This window comes from Mobula birostris, chromosome 5 (genome assembly GCF_030028105.1).
Source record: "Mobula birostris isolate sMobBir1 chromosome 5, sMobBir1.hap1, whole genome shotgun sequence".
In the NCBI taxonomy this organism is placed as follows: Eukaryota; Metazoa; Chordata; class Chondrichthyes; order Myliobatiformes; family Myliobatidae; genus Mobula; species Mobula birostris.
Genome location: NC_092374.1, coordinates 93,292,532 through 93,313,352, shown reverse-complemented (window position 1 = coordinate 93,313,352; position 20,821 = coordinate 93,292,532). Strand labels below are relative to the sequence as shown.

General features: G+C 42.5%; 1 protein-coding gene across 2 annotated transcripts in view; it reads left to right on the top strand.

The window, feature by feature from the left end:
- Positions 1–220: 220 nt before the first annotated feature.
- The window catches only part of LOC140197887 (RPA-related protein RADX-like), a 72,579-nt gene continuing 51,978 nt past the window's right edge, over positions 221–20,821 (top strand). For both annotated transcript variants that reach the window (XM_072258451.1, XM_072258452.1), the window contains exons 1-6: positions 221–854; positions 4,523–4,668; positions 7,862–8,045; positions 13,504–13,612; positions 18,077–18,168; positions 20,653–20,796. In XM_072258451.1, the coding sequence (XP_072114552.1) occupies positions 221–854; positions 4,523–4,668; positions 7,862–8,045; positions 13,504–13,612; positions 18,077–18,168; positions 20,653–20,796 (1,309 nt within the window). The remainder of the gene's footprint in view (positions 855–4,522; positions 4,669–7,861; positions 8,046–13,503; positions 13,613–18,076; positions 18,169–20,652; positions 20,797–20,821) is intronic.

Genomic DNA, 20,821 nt, shown 5'->3' with positions numbered 1-20,821 from the left:
TTATCCCCTTTGGTTCAAGAGCCTGGAGGTTGAGGCTCCTCGATATTGCACAAGGAGAATTATATGGGATCTGGAGGATGATATTTTAACTCACAACGACGCTGCCAGTGCAACATCAGATAACCGAGATCCATTCATTCACATCAGACAATGCCAATCTTGGCTATTGCAAGAGCTCAGTTGGCCACGGTGTCATTGCGCTTCCGTCAGAAGCGACGTGATGACGAAACAGCGGGGCACGCAGGCCGCTTTAACCCGCACCAAGATGGCGCAGGACGGGTTGCCTGGTGGCTGTCTCGGGCCTATGCTCCACGATCTGGCTGTCGGCACCGCCTGCCGGTGGCTGGCATGCGCGGGTCCAATAGCCGTGCTCTCGGTGGAGAGATACCGGCGGGACCCAGGGAGCGGCGGGAGCTTGCTGGAGGGCGCAGGTCCCGACATGTACGACGTGAGCCTGAGCGACGGCCACAACCGTCTCCGAGCCACCCTGCGGCCCACTCTCAACTACCTGGTCCGCCGCAACCAGCTGCACAGCGGCTGCGAACTGCGCGGGCTCCGCTTCGCGGTAGAGTACGACGAGAGGCGGGCCGGGGCGGGTGGCAGGAACTTCGTTGTTATGGAGGCCCAGGTGGTAGTCACTGCTAATGGCGCTCCCTCGCCCCTCGTAAAGGGAGCGCGCCGCATGCAGCTGCCAATGCTGGGGGAGGGCGCCGAACGTCGGGCGGGGCCAGAGCTGCCACTCAAAGCCCGGAGACGCTGCTATCTGCCCCTGTGGGACTCCCTCGACTACTATGGAGATGTTTGGCACCTACGGCCTGCTGACCATCCTATGGAAACTTCGCAAAGACGCCGAGGTGAAGCGGTCCCTTCCCTATTTACTGAGATCTTCACTGTAATTTACTTTTAATCAGGCTTGCCAAGTTCAAAGTAGACTTTATTATCGAAGTACACATATGTCATCACATACAACCCCGAGGTTCATTTTCCTGTGGGCATACTCAGCATATCTATAAAATAGTAACTGTATCAGGATCAATGAAAGATCACCCAGAGTGCAGTAGACAACAAAGTCCAGATGCAAATATAAATAAATAGCAATAAATAACAAGAACATGAGATAAAGAGTTGTTAAAAGTTGGTCTTGGGAACATCTCAATGGATGGGTAGGTGAGTGTAGTTACACCCTTTTGTTCAAAACCTGATGGTTGAGGGGTAGTAATTGTTCCTGAACCTGGTAGTGTCAGTCCTGAGGCTCTTGTACATTCTACCTGATGGCAGCAGTGAGAAAAGAGCATGGTCTGGTGGTGAGGATCTTTGGTGATGGATGCAGCTTTCCTACAACAGCATTTCATGGAGATGTGCTCAGTGGTTGGGAGGGCTTTGCCTGTGATGTACTGGGCCAAATCCACTACCTTTTGTAGGATTTTCCATTCAAGGGCATTAATGTTCTTGATGCAGCTGATTAATACACTCTTCACTACACATCTATAGAAGTTTGTCAAAGTTTTAGATGAAAGAAAAGCCACCATGTCATCCTGAAGCACCTTGCGGCTGGTGATATAACGTTTGGCTGCATTAGTTGATGTAAAATGTACCCAATAAGATTTGTTGACTCTTGTGGCCCCCATGTCGCTGGGAAGAAATGTCTTGCCCTCCTTTGAAAATTTATCTCAAGTCTTTTACATCCAGTTTCAACAATATGTTGATCTTCTATCTATCCAAAATGTGGCACTGCCAAAATTACTGTACTCTGTTCCGTATTGGGAATATCATTATGGATTTTGTGCATTCAAAAGCGGCATTTGAAAAGACAAGGCATTGAATGTAATGCTTGAATGAAATGGACAGAAACTCCAATTTGATAATATAATTTATTGAAGTCCCAGTTGGGACAACTTAAATTTCATTTAAAAATAGAGCCTCTCAGTAGCCCCAAAACTTTTAAGGAATAGATCTAGACATTTAAATGTGGTGTACACAACTTTGCTCTTTAAAGTGGATATTAAAGAAAAAGTAACTGATTGCCGTACTAACAATTTGGCAGAGTAGATGATCAAGCAAGAACAGTGGATTCCAGTTAATTGGGAAACATCAGACCAAGTGCATTTTACCCAATTAAGTGATTGCCCAATTAGCTGAAGTTTCATGGAAATAGTTAAAAATATATTTTAAAAAAAGACTAGCTGAGTAACAAATGATTTACTTAAATAAAATACAGAACAAATTAGAACACTAACAGTGCTATAAAACTGTGTATTAGTTCCTAGTGGTTATCAACAGAGGAATTCATCCAGTGTACGCAATGAACAAAATCAGTGCAGACACCTAGTGCTGATAACCAGCTGCCTTCATACAATGCTGTTGATGATTGTATCCTCCAAATCTTCATTATCATTGTAATATTCAAGATGATTGTTGAAACCTTCAAATTCTTCATAGTTCTTAACATGTTGAAGTAGAGAAATCGTTTCATTTAACTCCTGGGCATTTCAGGCATCTCCAAGTCTGAATCTTTGAAACTGCAGGAAGCAAAACAGTTTTGAATTGTCTTACTGCTTATTTCTCACCAACTATTAGTGACAAAAATCACTGCTTTTTGAACATAAACATATGCAACTGATGCTATTTAAAAACTTTTCTAGCGCAGTGTAGTGTAAGGGGACACAAGTGCATGTCTGACACTAGTTAGAAACTGTTGCTAGTAGTCTCCTGTCCAATTAAAGAGCATAGTGTTCCAAATAAATAAGGGGAATCCTAGATACTTTCTCCATTAGTTTTTGTTCTTAAAGAGTTGTCCAAAATAAGCGGCTGTCGCAATTAACCAGAATCCCCTGTATACAATACTGAGCTTAGTAGGGGTTTGTCTTCTCACCCCTGTGCGGCATGAAGAGAAATAATCAGTTGATGAAGTTTATTAGCTCAGTTTATGATTTACCACCTTGTACTGAGTGGAATTATACTGTGTATTTAAAAGTAATCCTGAGATTGATTTTAAATCTCTGCATTTTAATAGTCTGTGACAGGTGTCAGAAAAGTGTATTGTAAAGATTCACTGGCTTCCTTTAGGAAGGAAAGTAGTCATTCTTTGCCAGAGCATTGCCTTCCATAGTATTTTGGTTTACAAAGTATAGTAAACTGTTTATTGTCCTCTAAAGTCTGTTTATGGACGTTTCTATTAGAAAAACAATAGCATCTTAATCAGGACAAAAAAAAAGGCAATAAATGTGCCGGTATTGAATTACCTATAATACATTAACAATAAGTTGTATTTCCATAAGTGTTCATGAAAGTTGCTGATTGCAGAGTCACACAATCAGGATGCTGGATGAATGTTAATCTTTCTAGTTGAGAGATTATTTTCTTTAGGCCTGAGTTGCCTAAAAGAAAATGTAATACAGATGTTCAAAATCTGTAGGTTTGATAAAGTAAGAAAACTAACAATAGCAGTGAATGGAGTCATACAGCACAGAAACAGGCCCTTCAGCCCGTCTAATTATGTCAAACTGTTGCTCTGCCTAGACCCATCGACCTGCAATTAGACCATAGCTCTCCATACCACTCCCGTCCATGTGCATATCCAAACTTCCAGTCAATGTTGCAATTGAACCTTCATCCACCACTTCCACTGGGAGCTCGTTCCACACTTGCACAATCCTCTGAGGGAAGTTTTGCCTCATGATCCCTTAAACACTTCATCTTTCACCCTTAACCTAATGACCTCTTATTCTTCTCGCACCCAACTTCAGTGGAAAAGGCCTGCTTACATTCACCCTATCAATGCCCCTCCTAATTTTATTTCTCTATAAATTTATAATCTCTTCTCAGTCTCCTATATTCCAGGAAATAAAGTCCAAACCTATTTAACCTTTCCCTAGAACATACTTGTAACTTTTCTCTGTAGTCTTTCTAACTTATTGATATTTTTCCTATAGATCAGTGACCAGAATTACACACAATACTCCAAATTCGGCCTCACCAATATCTTACACAACTTCAACATAACATCCCAACTGCTGTACTTAAAACTTTGATTTTTGAAGGCCAATTTGCAAAAAGGTCTTTTTATACCCCTATCTACCTGTGACGCCACTTTCAAGGAAGATTGGATCTGTATTCCCAAATCCCTCTGCCCTACAGTACAATTTGAAGTGAAATATCATGTGAACTATGGAGAAGGAGAACTGAACAAGCATAGCAAGAAGAGAGGAGGAGCCAGGGGGTCCAGAGGAAAGGATTTATTAGCAAAAAAAAATCATCTACTCAGTGTGGGAAATTGGAGGAATTTAGAATATACTGCATGAAAAAATAATTATAAAAGGGATACGTACTTTTAAAAAAATGAATTGCAGGCCAGTGGAGAATACAAAAGTGAATACTTTTTCAAAGATCTGACATGTCCTTGATGGGCTGAGTGGATTCTATTGAGCATGTGATGAAGGAGGGGCTAGGTGAAGCAAGGGGACGTCGGTTGTAGTAAATGGATATCCACCTGACGTGACTTGTTTTTCTTGGATATTCACAGGATCTGGGAGCATTTTACTGAGCCAACTAGAGGACTCTATCTTACAAAAGAGAAAAGACAACCCACCGGTGGTCGTTCGTATCCTTCGCAAGTGCCGGCTTTATCATTTTGGACGACCTGACAGATATGCAGAATGCCCGTTCCAAGTAAGTAACGAATGATTGTTCCCTGTTCACTCTTGTGGGAATGTGATTTGGTATGCATGCACAGGACTTGATATTTTGACCTAATGGTTATAATTGTGTGGATGCCTGGATAATGTGACAACAGACGAGGTGACAGAGGAGCTACAGTGCAGAAACCCATTCTACTACCTCAAGCTCAATCAAATGCTTCACTGGTGGATTTTTGCATCTTTCTACTTGCTGCCATCACATTTTCCCTTCATTTCTAGCTGACTTTCACCATTTTCTCTTGATCTCTAGCAATTTGCTTTCAAATCCTTGATCCCCTTTAAAAGCCAGTTCATGGCTTCCCTCTGTTCTGCTTCAGCAGCCACCAACCCCATCCCCGTAATGCCTGATTTAATGTGCCTCACTTCCACCTTTAATTCTCTGCTCTTTTCCCTCCATCCTGATAACATATGGTTTATAAGTTTCTGCTCCATTAAATGTCCTGCTCAAATTGTTCCAGTGTACTTACTTAACTTCCCACTAGACAAAATATCTAGTAAGTTATGGGCATGCTGTGTTGCTGTCGGAAGCATGCTGGCACTTGTGGGCTTCCCCCAGCATGTCCTCAATGCATTTCACCATCCATGTTGATAGACATGTGACAAGTATAGGTGTTCTTTATGAGTAAATCATAATACATAGCAGAATTAGGCCACATGGCCCATTAATATGAAGGACTGTATTAATGAGGCATCACAGTAGTGTAGCAGTTAGCACAACACTATTATAGCTCGGGGTGAGTTCAGTTCCAACACCATTTGTAAGGAGTCTGTACATCCTTCCTGTAGAATGTTTGGGTTTTCTCCGAGTCCTGCAGTTTCCTCCCACAGTCCGAAGACGTACCAGTTAGTAGGTTGATTAGTCACTGTAGATTGTTCTGTGTCCCTAGCCATTAGGCTAGGGTTAAATGAGTGGTTCCTGGGCAGTGTGGCTCAAAGGGCCAGAAGGGCCTGTTTCCACGCTGAATGAAGTCTGCTCCACCATTTGAATATGGGCTGATTTATCTTCCCTGTCAAGTCCTTTCTCCTGCCTTTTCCCCATAATGTTGCCCTGACTAATCAAGAACCTATCAACCACCGCTTGAAGTATACCCAATCACTTGGCCTCCACAGTAGTCTGTGGCAATGAATTCCACAGATTCACACCCTCTTGTTAAAAGAAATTCCTCCTCATCTCTGTTCTAAAGGGACATCCTTGTATTAATTGTGACTCAGTGTCACAGTTGCTGTGTTTTGCATCTTTAACAGCTATTTGATATTTGTTCTTTAACTGTTTCTGGGCTTGACTCTTCGACTAGTGCTTGGCTTCAGGCTTTTACCCACAGTTTGATACTGCCCTGTAAAACCCCATTCATTGTGATCTTTCAGTCGCTAATGGCCTTCTCTCTGGCTCAGCATTCTAGTTCGGCAGTAACCCCATTGCCCTCTATGTGCTTTAAGAGATCAGCAGTGCCCAGTGCATATTAGAACAGTACAGCACAGGAACAGACCCTTTGGCCCACAATATTGTGCCAGACTAAATGAATTAGTTATCAAGTGCCCAACGAAACTAACCTCATCTGCTTAGTTAATGTCCATACCCTTCCATTGTCTGCACATTCATGTGCCTATCTAAATGCCTGTGTGTTACTACCACATTCCAGGCACCCACCATTCTTTGTGTAAAAAAACAACTTGCCCTGCTAATCTCCTTTGAATTTTTACCCCCTTTCATCCTAAATTGCATGCCATCTAGTTTTAGACATTTCAACATTGGGAAAAAATAGTGTATCTCTATCTGTGCCTCTCATAATATTAGAAACCTCTGTCAGAGCTCCCCAGCCACTGTCAGTCCAGAAAGAACAACTCATGTTTGTCCAATTTCTCCTTATAGCACGTGCTCTCTCAACCAGACAGCATTCTCCCTCCCAAAAGCTTCCACATCCTTCCTATAGAGGGGTGACCAAAATGAATGCAATACTCCAGCTGTGGCCTAACCGGTTTTATAAAGCTGCAGTGTAACTTCTTAAGTCCTTGACCAATACAGGCAAGCATGCCATATGCCTCCTTAACCACTCTATCAGCCTGTGTAGCCACTTTTGGTGAGCTAAGAACTCAGACCCTAGGATCCTATACACATCACCGTTGACCAGGTTAAACTCCATCTGCCATTTTTCTACCCATATTCCCTGCTGAATCTTTGCCAATCATCTGTGCTGTTACAGCACCACAAATCCTTGTATCGTCTGCAAACATAATTACTACACATCCACGTTTTCATCCAGGTTATATATCCCAAACAGCAGAAATCCCAGTCATGTTCTCTGTGGTACCCAGTGGTCACAGACTTCTAACCAGAATAAGTCCAATCAGCCACGGCTGTCAGTGTTCTATGGGCAAACTAATTCTGAATCCAAACGACCAAGTTACCGTGGATTCCTTGCATCTTAATCTTCTGGATGAGCCTCCCAGGAAGGGCCTTGTCAAGCACCTTACTTACATCCATGCAGACACAGCTCTACCTTCATCAATCACCCTTGTCACCTCCTCAAAAAATTCTACCTAGTTAGTAAGATTAGATTGCCCCAAATAAAGCCATGCTGATTGTCCATAATTAGGCCATGGTTTTTCAAATGCTCATACATCCTATCCCCAAGGATGTTCTGTAGCATCTTCCCTACCACTGACATGAGATTCCCCACTTTACAGATTACAGTATAATTCCTATTTTCCTTTTGTTGTTCCTTGGGGGCAATTATTTGATGAAACTGAGCCAGAATTCGTAGCTGAAGGTCTTAAGAGAGAAGAGTAGGGGGATTATAACCTGAAGTCATCAGATTTCTCTGCAGTACTTTAAACTTGAACAGCATTTTTTGAGATCATGGAATATGCTGCTAGGGGTGGTTGGTAGAGGCCGATACATTAAGGACTTTTAAGAGACTCTTAGATAAATGGATGAAAGAAAACTGGAGAGTTGTGTGGGAGGGAAGGGTTCAGAGGTTCCCAACCATCTTTTTGTCTTGGCCCCTTACCTTAAACTAAGGGGCCCATGGACCCCAAGTTGGGAACCCTTGGGTTAAGTTGATCTTAGACTAGGTTAGTGGGTCAGCATGACATTGTGGGCCACAGGGCCTGTGCTGTGCTGTACTGTTTTATGTTCTAATTTTGTTTGTGATTTCTTCCCATAGGCCAAATTCCTAGCAGCTGATAAATCAGGCTTAGTCACGTTAGTGTTGTGGAACTCCCTGTGCATGGATTGGTACAGATATCTGGAACCAGGGATGGTGATCCAACTGCGCAACTATGTTGTGAAGGAAAGTTATGCCACACGAATGGGGCTAGATCCTGGAGTTTCAAAGGAACCAGCCCTAGGTACCATAATGATGCAGTAAGGCACCTCAGTGAGGATTTGCACGCTGTTTTTCCTTTTAGGTATAGATTGGGTGAATGCATGCAGGCTTTCTCCCTTCAGGGTGGGTGAGACAAGAACAGGAAATCATAGGTTTAGAGTGAAAGGTGAAAATTTTAAAGGGAATCTGAGGAGGAACTTCTTCACTCAGAAGGTGGAGCGAGTGTGGAACGAGCTACCAGTGGAAGTGGAAGATGTGGGTTCAGTTGTAACATTTAAGAGAAGGTTGGTACATTGATGAGAGGAGTATGGGGGGAGGGAGCTGAGGTCCAAGTTCCAGTAGATGAGTCTAGGTAGAAAAGCAGGCCAGCACTGATTAGATGTGCAGAGGACCTGTTACGTGCTGTGACTAAAGCTCCTTCTGCACAAATACAGAGACAACATATGTTCAATTCAGAGTTAAGTTCCCTCTATCAGGGGTTCCCAACCTCTTTTATACCATGGACCAATACCAGTAACAGTGGACCTCAGGTTGGGAACCCCTGCATGGTCTCTTCACGCACTCCTGGGGAAGGATTATTTTCCTTGGTATCCTATCAGAGAGAGCCCACTCTGGATATAGATTAAGGCTCTGCTTTCTCCAACAATTTTGCCTCAATGCTCTCCTCAAAAAAAGTGCAAAAATGCTCATAATTTTGGTTTAATCCTTTGTTTCTGCCATCTTTGTGAACATTCAGGTTGAGAATGGTATTTAGTCCTGAATCTTGGAGAATTTATACCATGAATTTGCATTGCTTGGGCTCTGAAACTCAGCCAGAGTGTCTCAAACTCATCCTGGATATCAAATTAAATGCTATTGACATTAATTTGGACTTGATTTGATTCTAATCCATTATATCTTGTCACTGCAGTCAGGATGCTGCCATGGAGTGTTCTCTACCAGAAAACATGAGTGTAGAGTCATAGAAACAGAGCGTATAGCACAGAAACAGGTCATTCAGCCCATCCAGTCCATGCCAAACCATTTAAACTGCCTACATCAGTGGTCCCCAACCTCCGGGCCACGGACCGATACGTTGCCGCAAAGAATGCAGTGGTGCAGCAGTAGTCGGAACGCACCCAGCACATCTTTAAGAAAGAAGCCGAAATAAACAAGCTAATTAATTAGGTGCTGCCCGGCATGTAAATGTCAGCCCAGATCAGAGGCGACACAATTGGCAATCGCCTCTGACCTGGGCTGACATTTACGTGCCGGGCGGCAGCTAATTAATTAGCTTGTTTATTTCGGCTTTTTTTCTTAAAGATGTGCTGGGTGCATTCCAACTACCGCTGCATTCTTCGCGGCAATGTATCGGTCCGCACCTGGGGTTTGGGGACCACTGGCCTACATCCATTGACCTGAACCAGGACCGTAGCCCTCCATACTCCTCCCATCCACGTACCTAACCAAACTTCTCTTAAACGTTGAAATCGAGCTCACATGCACCACTTGTGCTGCCTGATCATTCCATATTGTCATGATCCTATGAGTGAAGAAGTTTCCCCTAATGTTCCCCTTAAACTTTCACCTTTCACCCTTAACCCATGACCTCTAATTGTAGTCCCACCCAACCTCAGCGGAAGAAGCCTGCTTGCATTTACCCTAGTGTAGCTTGTGATGTGAATTTGCTTTGCTCATGATACTTCTACAGTCAATCAGTCTATGTGTTTACGAGTCTCTATGACTCATGAGCAAATAATGCTCATATCAGCAAGGAACCAGTGAGTAAGCTAAACCATAACTGCTGTAGGTAGATTAAAAGTTGTACGTCTGCCCTTTCCACTAACATTTTGGCAGAGTGTTTTTTATTATAATTTCTGTAGCGTTTATTTGAAAACAGACCAGAACTGCTGAGAGACAAAGCCATGGTAAATAACACTGTATGACAAGCTTCCAAATAATGAATTTCCAAATCAAGAAAGCTACATTCGATCCTTTATTATGAAACAAGCAAAGATGAACAAGGGCAACACAGCGTAGTGGTTAGCACAGTGCTTTGCAGTGCAGGTGACCTGGGTTTAATTCCGCTGCAACTGCCTGTAAGGAATTTGTACACTCTCCCCATGACTGTGTGGGTTTCCTCTGGTGCCCTGGTTTCTTCCCACAACCCAAAGACGTGTAGGTTGGTAGGTTAATTGGTCATTGTAAATTGTCGCATGATTAAGCTAGGGTTACATCGTCAGTTGCTGGACAGTGCGGCTCAAAGGCTGGAAGGGCCTGTTCATGCTATATCTCAATAAATAAAAATAAATCTTGTAGTGATAATAAATTAATGAAACTAAGTTAGTGATTTAGCTTTCTTAGTGTTCGTATCAGCGTAACTAAGCGCTTTAATTAGCAATATAACTAAGCAATACTAAGCATAATTAGCAGCCAAACTAAATTCAATAGGTTTCAATAGGTACATTTAATGTCAGAGAAATGTATATAATGTGCATCCTGAAATTCTTTTTCTTCACATTCCAATTAGCGGTTAGCATATTCGACAAACAAATATCATTCCCTGTGGCTCACTTCCTCTGGCTAACAACTAACTAAAACAAAGCATGAATATGAAACTATACTCGTTTGCTTCAACCACACCCCAACCCACATGACAGATTACTGTAATACACATGCCACAATATATAATACAGACAGAAAATAGATATCTGGCTCCCACAGTCCAAAACTAGATACAATTTCATTGATAAATTTCTGTATTTACATAAGAAGTGGATTTTTAATTGTTGACTACATTTCACTTCTTCTGGTTTTGAACTATGAACTATGGTAATGTGGTTATGGTATACACAGCAAATCTGACAAGATATCTGAACGGTGTTAGCTTGCACCCTTGGGAGAACATCTCTGTTCTGTGAAAGATGGCCAGTGAACCTCTTCTATCCAGCTGATGATTTGTTCAAGTCTCACCCGGCAGGTGGTGCCCTTGCTGAAGCTATTTATGTCAATGTACACTCTCTGTCTGGAGTCCTGCCTCAGTTTTTACATATTTTCCTTGTTGGTATCCTAAATTGTATAATAATTGTGGCAATATAAACAAGAGCACACTGTCCTGAAGAGCTACAAGAACAGAGGTTATATTTCCATTGTTCATTAGGGGAGGCTGAGAAAGTGATTTTTAAAAATGAATCTTGGGCTTTATAAATGGAGTCAGAGAGCATAATGCTGAATCTTAAGAGAATACTGGTTCAGCCATAACTGGAGTATTTTGTCCAGTTCTGGGTACTCTACTTCAAGACAGATATGAAGACATTGGTGAGGATGTAGAATATATCTACCATTATGATTCCAAGCTTAAAGGTCTCAGTTATATGGAGAGCTTAAAGGTTGGAGTTGTTCTTTCAACAAAGAAGGTCACAAAGCATTCTGTAAAATCATGAAAGATACACACAGAATAGATGGAGGGAAGCAACACACACATTTGCCGGAGGAACTCAGCAGGTCAAGCAGCATCTATGGAAATGAATAAGCAGTTGACATTTTGGGCTGACACCCTTAATCAGGACTGAGAAGGAAGGGGAAGACAACAGAATAAAAAAGAGGGGAAGGAGGATAGCTAGGTGATCGGTGAAGTTGGGTGAGTGGGAAAGGTCAAGGGACAGAGAGGAAAGAATCTGGTAGGAAAGGAGAATGGACCATAAGAGAAAAGGAAGGAGGAGGGGACCCGGGGGAGATATTAGGAATTTAAGAAGAGGTAAAGTTCAGAGTGGGGAATAGAGGAAGGGACTGGGGGAAAATTCATTTACTGGAAGGAGAAGTCGATATTCATGCCATCAGCTTGGAGGCTACCCAAACAGAATGTAAAGTGTTGCTCCTCTACTCCGAGGATGGCCTCATCTTGGCACAAGAAGAGGCCATGGGCCGACATGTTGGAATGGGAATCGGAATTATAATGTTTGGCCACCGGGAATTTCCACTTTTGGCGGATGGAGTGGAAGTGCTCAATGAAGCAGTCCCCCAATTTACAATGGATCTTACCAACATAAAGGGGAGCTGCACTGGACACAATAGACTATCCCAGCAGATTCACAGGTCAAGTGTTGCCTCACCTGGAAAGACTGTTTGGAGCCCTGAATGGACGTGAGGAAGGAGGTGAATGGTCAGGTTTGTCACTTTGGTTGCTGGCAGGAATGAATGCTGGGAAGGTGGGACGAGTGACAAGGGAATCATGGAGAGAGCGATCCCTGCAGAAAGTGGAGAGGTGGGGAGATAAAGATATGTTTGGTGGTAGGATCCCTGAGCTATTTTCTATGTCAGACGGATCAAGAACCTAGGGACGAAAGAGATATGAAGAGAAATCTTTTTTTCCCTCAATAAGTGATTAAGATCTGCAATGCCATCAGGGTAAATGATCGGAATAGATTGCATTATTTAAAGTTCAAAGTAAATTTATTATCAAATTGCATATATATCGCCATATACCACCCTGAGATTCATTTTCTTGCAGGCACTCACAATTGAACAATGTTATAATACTGAAATAAGACTATCAAGGCTGTGGGGAAAGAAGGGGATGGCAGGAATCACTAGATTACTAAGTTGGTACCATTGCAATTGTTCCCTTCCATGCTGTAACCACCCATTTACTCTTAATCTTAAATAGTAATGTAATGTTCAAAGTAAAATTTATTATCAAAGTACATACATATCACCACATACAGCCCTGAGATTCTTTTTTTTGCAGGCATTTTTTCTATAGAATAGTAACTGTAAACAGTGTAAATGCAGATAATAAATAACAAGCATGAAAATAACAAGATAAAAGAGTCCTTAAATTAGTGTGGTTATCCCCTTTTGTTCTAGAGCCTAATGGTTAAGGGGTGTAACTGTTCTTGAACCTGGTGATGTGAGTCCTGAGGCACTTGAACCTTCTACCTGATGGCAGCAGTGAGAAAGAGCATGGCCTGGGTGGTTAAGATCTCTGATAATGTTTTAATAAAGTAAATGGAACATTAAAATCACCACCCAATCACATCATCTGTGGCCCAGTTATATTTTTATCCTGTTCTGTCTGAAGAGTATCCTTGTTGTTGACTCTCCCTTTTCTATTTATGGGGGATAAAACCATAAAATAGCTGACCAGTCAGTCAGTTAGCATTTGTTAAAAGAGAATTAACGCAAATGTTTCTCAGATCACAGATGCTGCCAAGTATTTGCACCAGTTCCTTTGCAATTTAGGTTCTAGAGTCTAGTATTTTGCTTTTCTGCCTTCAGAAGGGATAGCTTATACTTTAGAGTCAACCCGAAGCATCATCTTTTATTCATTCCATAGATGCTGAGTTCCTGCAGCATTTTGTGTGTATTGCTCTGGATTTCCAGCTTCTGCAGAATCTCTTGTGTTTATAGTTTATATTTCTGTTGTTTTTAAAAGGGATTAAAAAAATGGCATGTATTGTGTTGCATTTTGATCTTTGCTTTTTAACCATTATACTTTGCAGAGTTGAATTTAAACCCAAGGAATCCGGCAGCTGAAATCACTGTGGTCAGTGCCGGGTCTATGAGTGAAGAGTGGCAGGTACCACCACTGCAGTACTCCTTTGCCACCAGGTAGCTCCCACTTCTGCTCTTCTGCATGTACATCGTCCTTCCCCAGCTTCCAACAACTGGCAAGCATTTTGATCTTGTTCGATAAACCTACACGATTCAATTATAACATTCACTGAAGCAGCTTTAGTGCGATATGTGTAATGCCCCCAGTTGCCGTTTCACAGTGTGCTGGGAAATCACTGAAGGGATCGCTACAGCCACCCTCCAGTTTTCAGACAGGATTGAGATAGCGATGGGTATGGTGAAATCCTAGTCATGATCAAATGGCCGGTAGCACAGTGAAACAACTCGTGCAGCTGCTGTCTTTTAGCTCCAGAGACCTGCGTTCAATACTGACCTTGACCTTGGGGGGGGGGGGGTGTGTATGTGTGTATGCACACACAATTCTTGCAACTGTGTTGTCTCTGAACCAAATCACCAGAGAGACACTGAAGCTAGTAGATATCGAAGTCTTATTATCAGCCAACATACGGGAGACACTTTAGGAAGAAGAGGCCTCCAGACCCAATATTATATGACATATGCTAAAGATCAAAGGTAACAGCAGCACAATTCTATAGTTGCAATGTATCTACATTGCTTCCTTTGAATTACATATAGTTTTCAAACACCGAGATCTTCACATCCACCCACCAGGCACCCAAAATGGATGTTAATCACCACTGACTGGGCTGCATTCACACATATGCAGACATCTCAGGACAATGAGTGTTTTCTGGTTTGCAATCGACCCTAGTCTACAGCTCCAGGGAGCAACATTGTTTTCAACTCAATGTACAATCGATATTCAGAGTTGGACTGTTGTTGAAATTGATATTTGCTATATTTCACAACCCCAGAATACACCCTAACAGCAACCATGGGGGTTTCCTCCGAGTGCTCCAGTTTCCAGGCAGACTGGTGGGCTAATTGACTGCTGTGAAATGCCACCAGCGTGTGGGCATGTGGTAGTATCTGTGGGGCAGCTGATGGAAGTATGGGTTGTAGGGGTATAAGTTTACACTGTGAGCCAACATAGACTGGATGGGCCACACTGGCCACCTGTGTCACAAAGACATACGAAACACAGATGCAGTGGATGCAGTTGCTGTTGATGCTCGGTGAAAGTAGTTTGTTAGATAATTAATTTTATTTTTATTAACGTTAGGATTAGCCTAATGCATGATAACAGGCTCTTTCAGCTCAATGAGCCTGTGCTGCCCAATTACACCCAGGGGGCCAATTAACCGTATGCCTTTGGGATGTGTGAGGAAACCCACATGTTCATGGTGAGAATGTACAGACAGCAGCAGAATGGAACCCACGTCACCGGTGATGTAATAGCATCACACTAACTGCTACATTACTGTGCTACCCTTTCCTGCTACCTACCCTCTACCTGGATCCACCTCTCACCTGCTAGTTCTTGCTCCAGCCCTTCTCTTTACTTTTACACTTGCTTTTATCCTCTCTATCCCTCAGTCCATTCAATGGTCTCAGCCCTAAACATTGACTGTCCATTTCCTTCCACAGATTCTGTCTGACCCACTGATTTCCTCCATCATTTTGTTCTTTCTGCAGCTGAGTGTTTTAAGCTTTATTGCAGTCTTCCAGCTTCTACAGTATTTAATCTAAATAGTTAAATAACGTGAGAGGTGAAGCTTGGATTTAGACAACTCACCCATGCCCTCCTAACGCTAATAAAAGTAAAATTAATTATCTCACAAACTACCTTCGCCAAGCATCAACAGCAACTGCATCCACTGTGTCTGTGGTTAAAGTACCCTGTACTTTACCCTAACGATGTGCCTTGATCCTAACTTTTCTGTTCTACTCTGATGGGAATATAAAATGAGAATTGCTAAAAACTGACAGAAACAAGTGTTGACACAGACAGCAAATTGTTCTTGCCATAAGCGAACTCAAGTATGACTTAGAATATAGAACAGTGGGGCGTAGACTTTGGCCATGATATTGTGCCGACCTTTTAACCTACTCAAAAATCAATCAAGCCCTTCCCTCTCACATAGTCCTTCATATTCCTTCCATCCTTGTGCCCATCCAAGAGTCTCTTAAATGTCCCTAATTAACTGCCTTTATCACCACCCCTGGCAGCATGTTCCAAGCGCTCACCACTCTCTGTGTTAAAAAAAATACCTCTGATATCCCCTCTATAAATTCCTCCAATCATCTGAAATTTATGCCATCTCGTATTAGTCATTTCCACCCTGCGAAAAGTTCTCTAACTCAATCCACTCAATCTATGCCTCGTATCACCTTGTACACCTCTTATCAAGTCCCCTCTCATCCTCCTTTTCCCTATCAACCTCCAACTACCTGATAAACTTGTGTGGCAACTTTGAGGGATCTGTTGACGTGGATCTATGTTGTCAGGGAAAGTAAACTGAAAATCTGGAGCTGTCAGGGCTGGGGTAATGGTGAGGTATGAGGTCAGTTGAAAATTGAAAACTGAGGTTTAATTTTTTTTCAGAAGCAAAATACTGCATATACTGGAAGCCTGAAATAAAACAAAAAGTAGGCAGCAGCAAAAAGAACAAAATGCTGGAAGAACTCATTGGGTCAGGCTGGATATGTGGAGAGAAGCGTGCAGTCGATGTTTAGGGCCGAGACCCAGACAGTTGGGTTTCTTGATCTGAACTGAGAGATAGAGGGGAGAAAGAAGGGTAAAGAGGTGACGGAATGGGCAAGAGCGAGATATGTTAGGTGATTGGAACCAGGTAAGGGATGACAGACAAATGGAGGGAGAGAGAGTAGAAATGGTGACAGACACTGGGAGGTGAGAGGTGGAGGTAGCAAAGGGCCTGCCGATGGCGGAATCTAACCAGAATCAAGTTTAATATCACCGGCATATGTCATGAAATTTGTCTTTGCAGCAGCAGTACAATGTAATACCTAATAATAAATTACAGCAAGCGTGTGTGTGTGTGTATGTATATGTGTGTATATATATAAAAAAAAAGTAGATAAATAACTATGCACAAATTTTAAAAAGTAGAGAGGTAGTGTTTATGGGTTCATTGTCCAGTCAGAAATCGGATGGCAGAGGGTAAGAAGCTGTTCCTGAATCGTTGAATGTGTGCCTTCAGGCTTCTGTACTTCCTGATGGTAACAAATCAGAACAAGGCATTTTTAATGATAGATACCACCTTTCTGAGGCATCACTCATTGAAGATGTCCTGGATACTATGGAGACTAGTCATGATGAGCTGACTAAGTTTATAACTCTTTTGATCCTGTGCAGTAGCACCCACTCACCCACCCCATACCAGGAGAGGAAGGTGCAGAATGGCACTAAATAAGAGAGGTGGTGGGGAGGATAGATTGGAGCAGTGGGGAGGAGTGTGTGGGTGATGGAAAGATGCAGTGGGTGGAGGAGGGGAAAGAAGGGAAATTTGTCCAGTTTGCATTTAACCTCACCAGCAGTCAGCATCCATGAAAGGAGAGAGAGTATTCCAGGATGATAACCTTTCATCAGTACAGTATTGATGCACAGTAACGTTACAATTAGTTCAACACTTTACGGCTCTTAACATCACCAATCAGAGTTCAATTCCTGCTGCTCTGTAAGGAATCTGCCCATGACTGTGTGCATTTCCTTCAGGCGCTCCTGTTTCCTCCCACATTCCAAAGACGTACGGGTTAGGGTTAGTGAGTTGTGGGCATGCTAGGTTGACGCAGGAAGTGTGCCAGCACTTGGTGCCTGTCCTATAACACCGCAGGACTGTGTCATTGGCGCATTTCACTGTATGTCTCAATGTCTCTGTGACAAAGCTAATCTTTGATCTTTAGTGCACGAAGGTACAACTACAATTAAAGCTGTCAACAATCAAGAAGTTAGAATAGGAGTGTAGGACTTGAAGAAGTTGCAGATAGACTGGGACAAGCCTGAGAGGAGGGAATTTTTTAAAAATTCTTGGCATATTATCCAAAATCCAGAGGAAGGCATAGAGCACACTGGTGTTGGGTGAACAGGTTTTATCCCTTGAGTGTACTGAGGGAGTCTGACCGGGAGGCTGTTGGAGTAGAGGTAACAAAGACGTGGCTGGTGGTTTCAGAAACAGATAGTTTGCAGCAACACTCCAACTCTCATTCACACAGCCTCTTTCCTGAGTGCATCAAAACAGCATGTTTTGGAGGGTTAATTGGCCAATGTACAAGTATCAGGGTCAAGTCTGAGCCTGTAGTAACCCGGCACTTGGTGACCACCATCCTGTGCTTCTACCCCATGAACTACATCCGCCACGATTCAATGCTTGCTGTAGTCTGGAGCTGGAGCCCTGGCTCATTTTAATCTTCCTTCAGTCCTTCCCTAGTGAAGGGTTGATAAAACTACTGAATGCAAAAACTAGAGTCGATATCCAGATCTCCCAGTTTGAAACGTAAAACCATAGAATTCTTTATACACAACCTCATTAGTTCTTACTGGTCGGTTTGTAATTGGATCCTGTTTGATTGTTGGAACAGGAAGGAATTGTCGAACCTTCGCCCCGGAGATCAATGTGATATTATCGGCCTCGTTACATTTGTTGGGAGACAAGAACGCATTCGAAGCAAAGGTACATAATCCTGATTCTTCCACACACTTTCATCCACAGATACCTCCAGTTCCTGTACGTCGCTCCCTGTAACAGTCAGGCCTAGTACCTGTCCATCCCAGTACCTGTCACACCAAATATGTGTCACTTCCTGTAGCTGTCATATCCTATTCCTGTCACTCTCAGTACCTGTCATTCCCTTTGCCTTATGCTCAGTACTGGTCACTCACAGTACCTCACCCCAAGTTCCTGTCAATCCCTGTACCCGTCACTCCCAGTACCCGTCATTCCCAGCACCTCTCATTCCCAGCACCCGTCAGGCTCACCACGGGTCACTCTCAGTACCCTACCCCCAAGTACATGTCAACCCCTGTACCTATCACTCCATGTGCCTATTACTCACAGTACCTGTCACTCTCTGTCCCTGTTGTTCCCTGTACATGTCACTTCTTGTATCTGTCACTCCCCGTATCTGTCACTCCCAGCACACTGTCTATCCCAGTACTTGTCACTCCCACTGCCTTTATTCCTAATACCTGTCACTCTTTGTGCTTCACTCCCAGTACCTGAGTGTCCTTGTGCCTCATTCCCTGTACCTATCTCGCCCAGTACCTCACTCCCAGTAACTTTCCCTCCCTGTCCGTCACTGCCAGAACATATCACTCCCTGTACCTATCACTTTCAATACCTAATACTCACTGTATCTCACTCCCATTACCTGTCACTGTCACCTACATGTCACTCTCTGCATCTTTTATCTAGATGTCTGGGACTGCATTTTAATCCTGAATAGGATATCATTTTCCAGACTTTCTGTACCTCATTCCAGCCTCTTGTCATTTCCTGTGCACTTCTGCCAGAGACCTGCTATTCACCTTATCCGACTCCCTCTGAGACACAATGACTAACTAACCTTACGTTGATGAAGGCCTCAGACCAAAACCTCAACTGTTTTTCCCCTCTAAAGATACTGCCTGACTTGGTGAGTTCTTCCAGCATTTTGTGTCCAGTATCTGCAGAGTCTCTTGTGTTTCTAACTTCAAGCTAATTGGCAAAAGCTCTCTGGAATCTGGTGATTTTTCACAGATTCGTTTAGGAGTCCTGGAATGAATGAAAACTTGTAGCTTTGTGATTATTTATTTCAAGTTTAAACAAAGTAACAGATAAAGAGCATATGAAACTGAAGGAAAGAACCTCAGGAAAAGATAAAGACAAGAACTAAGAACGAGATGGTGATTTTTGCAGAGACTGACACTTTTGTACTGAAATGAGGCCATATAGTTAAAAATACAAATTTTGTGTGAGTAAAAACTACTAATTCAACCTTCCAAAAAACCTTATTAAAGCATTAAAAAAAAACAATCGATTCCAACAGCTTCAAGGGAGGAGGATGAGATATTTTTATGCAGCGAGTAGCTATGACTGGTGTGAACTGCTTGAAGAGAAGGTGGAAGCAGATTCCATAGGAGTTTTACAGTGATGAAGTGGGCCTGTTCCTGCATTTCATTGGATCCTGGATAAGCTTTATGACCTTACTCTGTAGGCCTTATGCCTTTAGCTGATGGAGCCCAAAGTATAAGAGGAAGTGTGTTTGCGTGAATTGAAAAATTGAAAACGGAGTTAGAATAAATGGGCCATATTCAGGCTAGAGGCATGTAACAGAGATCGCTTCTGAGTCCTGAATCATTTACTTTTTACATTAATGATCTGGAATAGGGAGGAAAATACAAGTAATCAGCCAACATCTCTATTGTTTCTTTAATTGAATTTACAAACTCAGATTTCAAAAGGGAATTTAATGAATATGAGCAATAAAAATAAATTGCAGAGCTATGGAGTAAGTACAGAGTTAGGTAGCTCAAAGAGATTTTGTAGATTAAATCAAAGTAACCGGATGCTATAATGATTGCTTGCATTGTTAACGTGACAAAGGGAAAGGGTCTGATCTTCCTCTTAAAGTAGTTTAACTTATACTTGCTTGCATGTTTGTATAATCACCCTTTTGTAAATGTTCAGTGGATTTTCAGTCATTTTTAGATCTACAGAAGTTTTTTGTCTGCAAGTGTTGTAGGGGAAAGAATAGTGAAGGCTAATAATGGAATTTGATAAATTGATAAGTAAGGGCATGAAAGGTTACGAGGAGAAGGCAGGAGAAGGAAAATAAATCAGCCATGATGGAGTGGCAGCAAAGACTCAGTGAGCTGAATAGCCTAATTCTGCTCCTGTGTCATATGGTCTTATGGTCTAAGAGCTTGCCTTGGAGTCGGAGAAACTAATTCTTAATAAAAGTGTGAATCACCAAATCATCATAAGCAAATCAAGAAGAAAGTAAGGGCAGATGCTTTCTGTCCTTAAGACTTTAAAGCAAGTAGATTACTGCATTATAGATTAGTGTTTCTACAAAGTTGTCTTGAGCTTGGAACTACACCTACCACTCTGCTGTTGGTCATTTCTCAAACCTCATTTGTTGCAATGATGCACTTACTTGTCCATTTCATCTTACAGAGCATGCTGACGAATTTTTGGTTTACCGCTGGGTCCACCTGATTGATGGGACAGCTTGTGAGCCTTTTGTGTTGAAGCTTTTCTCCACTTGCCAACCAGAGATCCAGACTCGAGTTTATCCATGCAGCATTTTGGATAATGCCGGTGAGAGATTTCACATCTTCCTGCT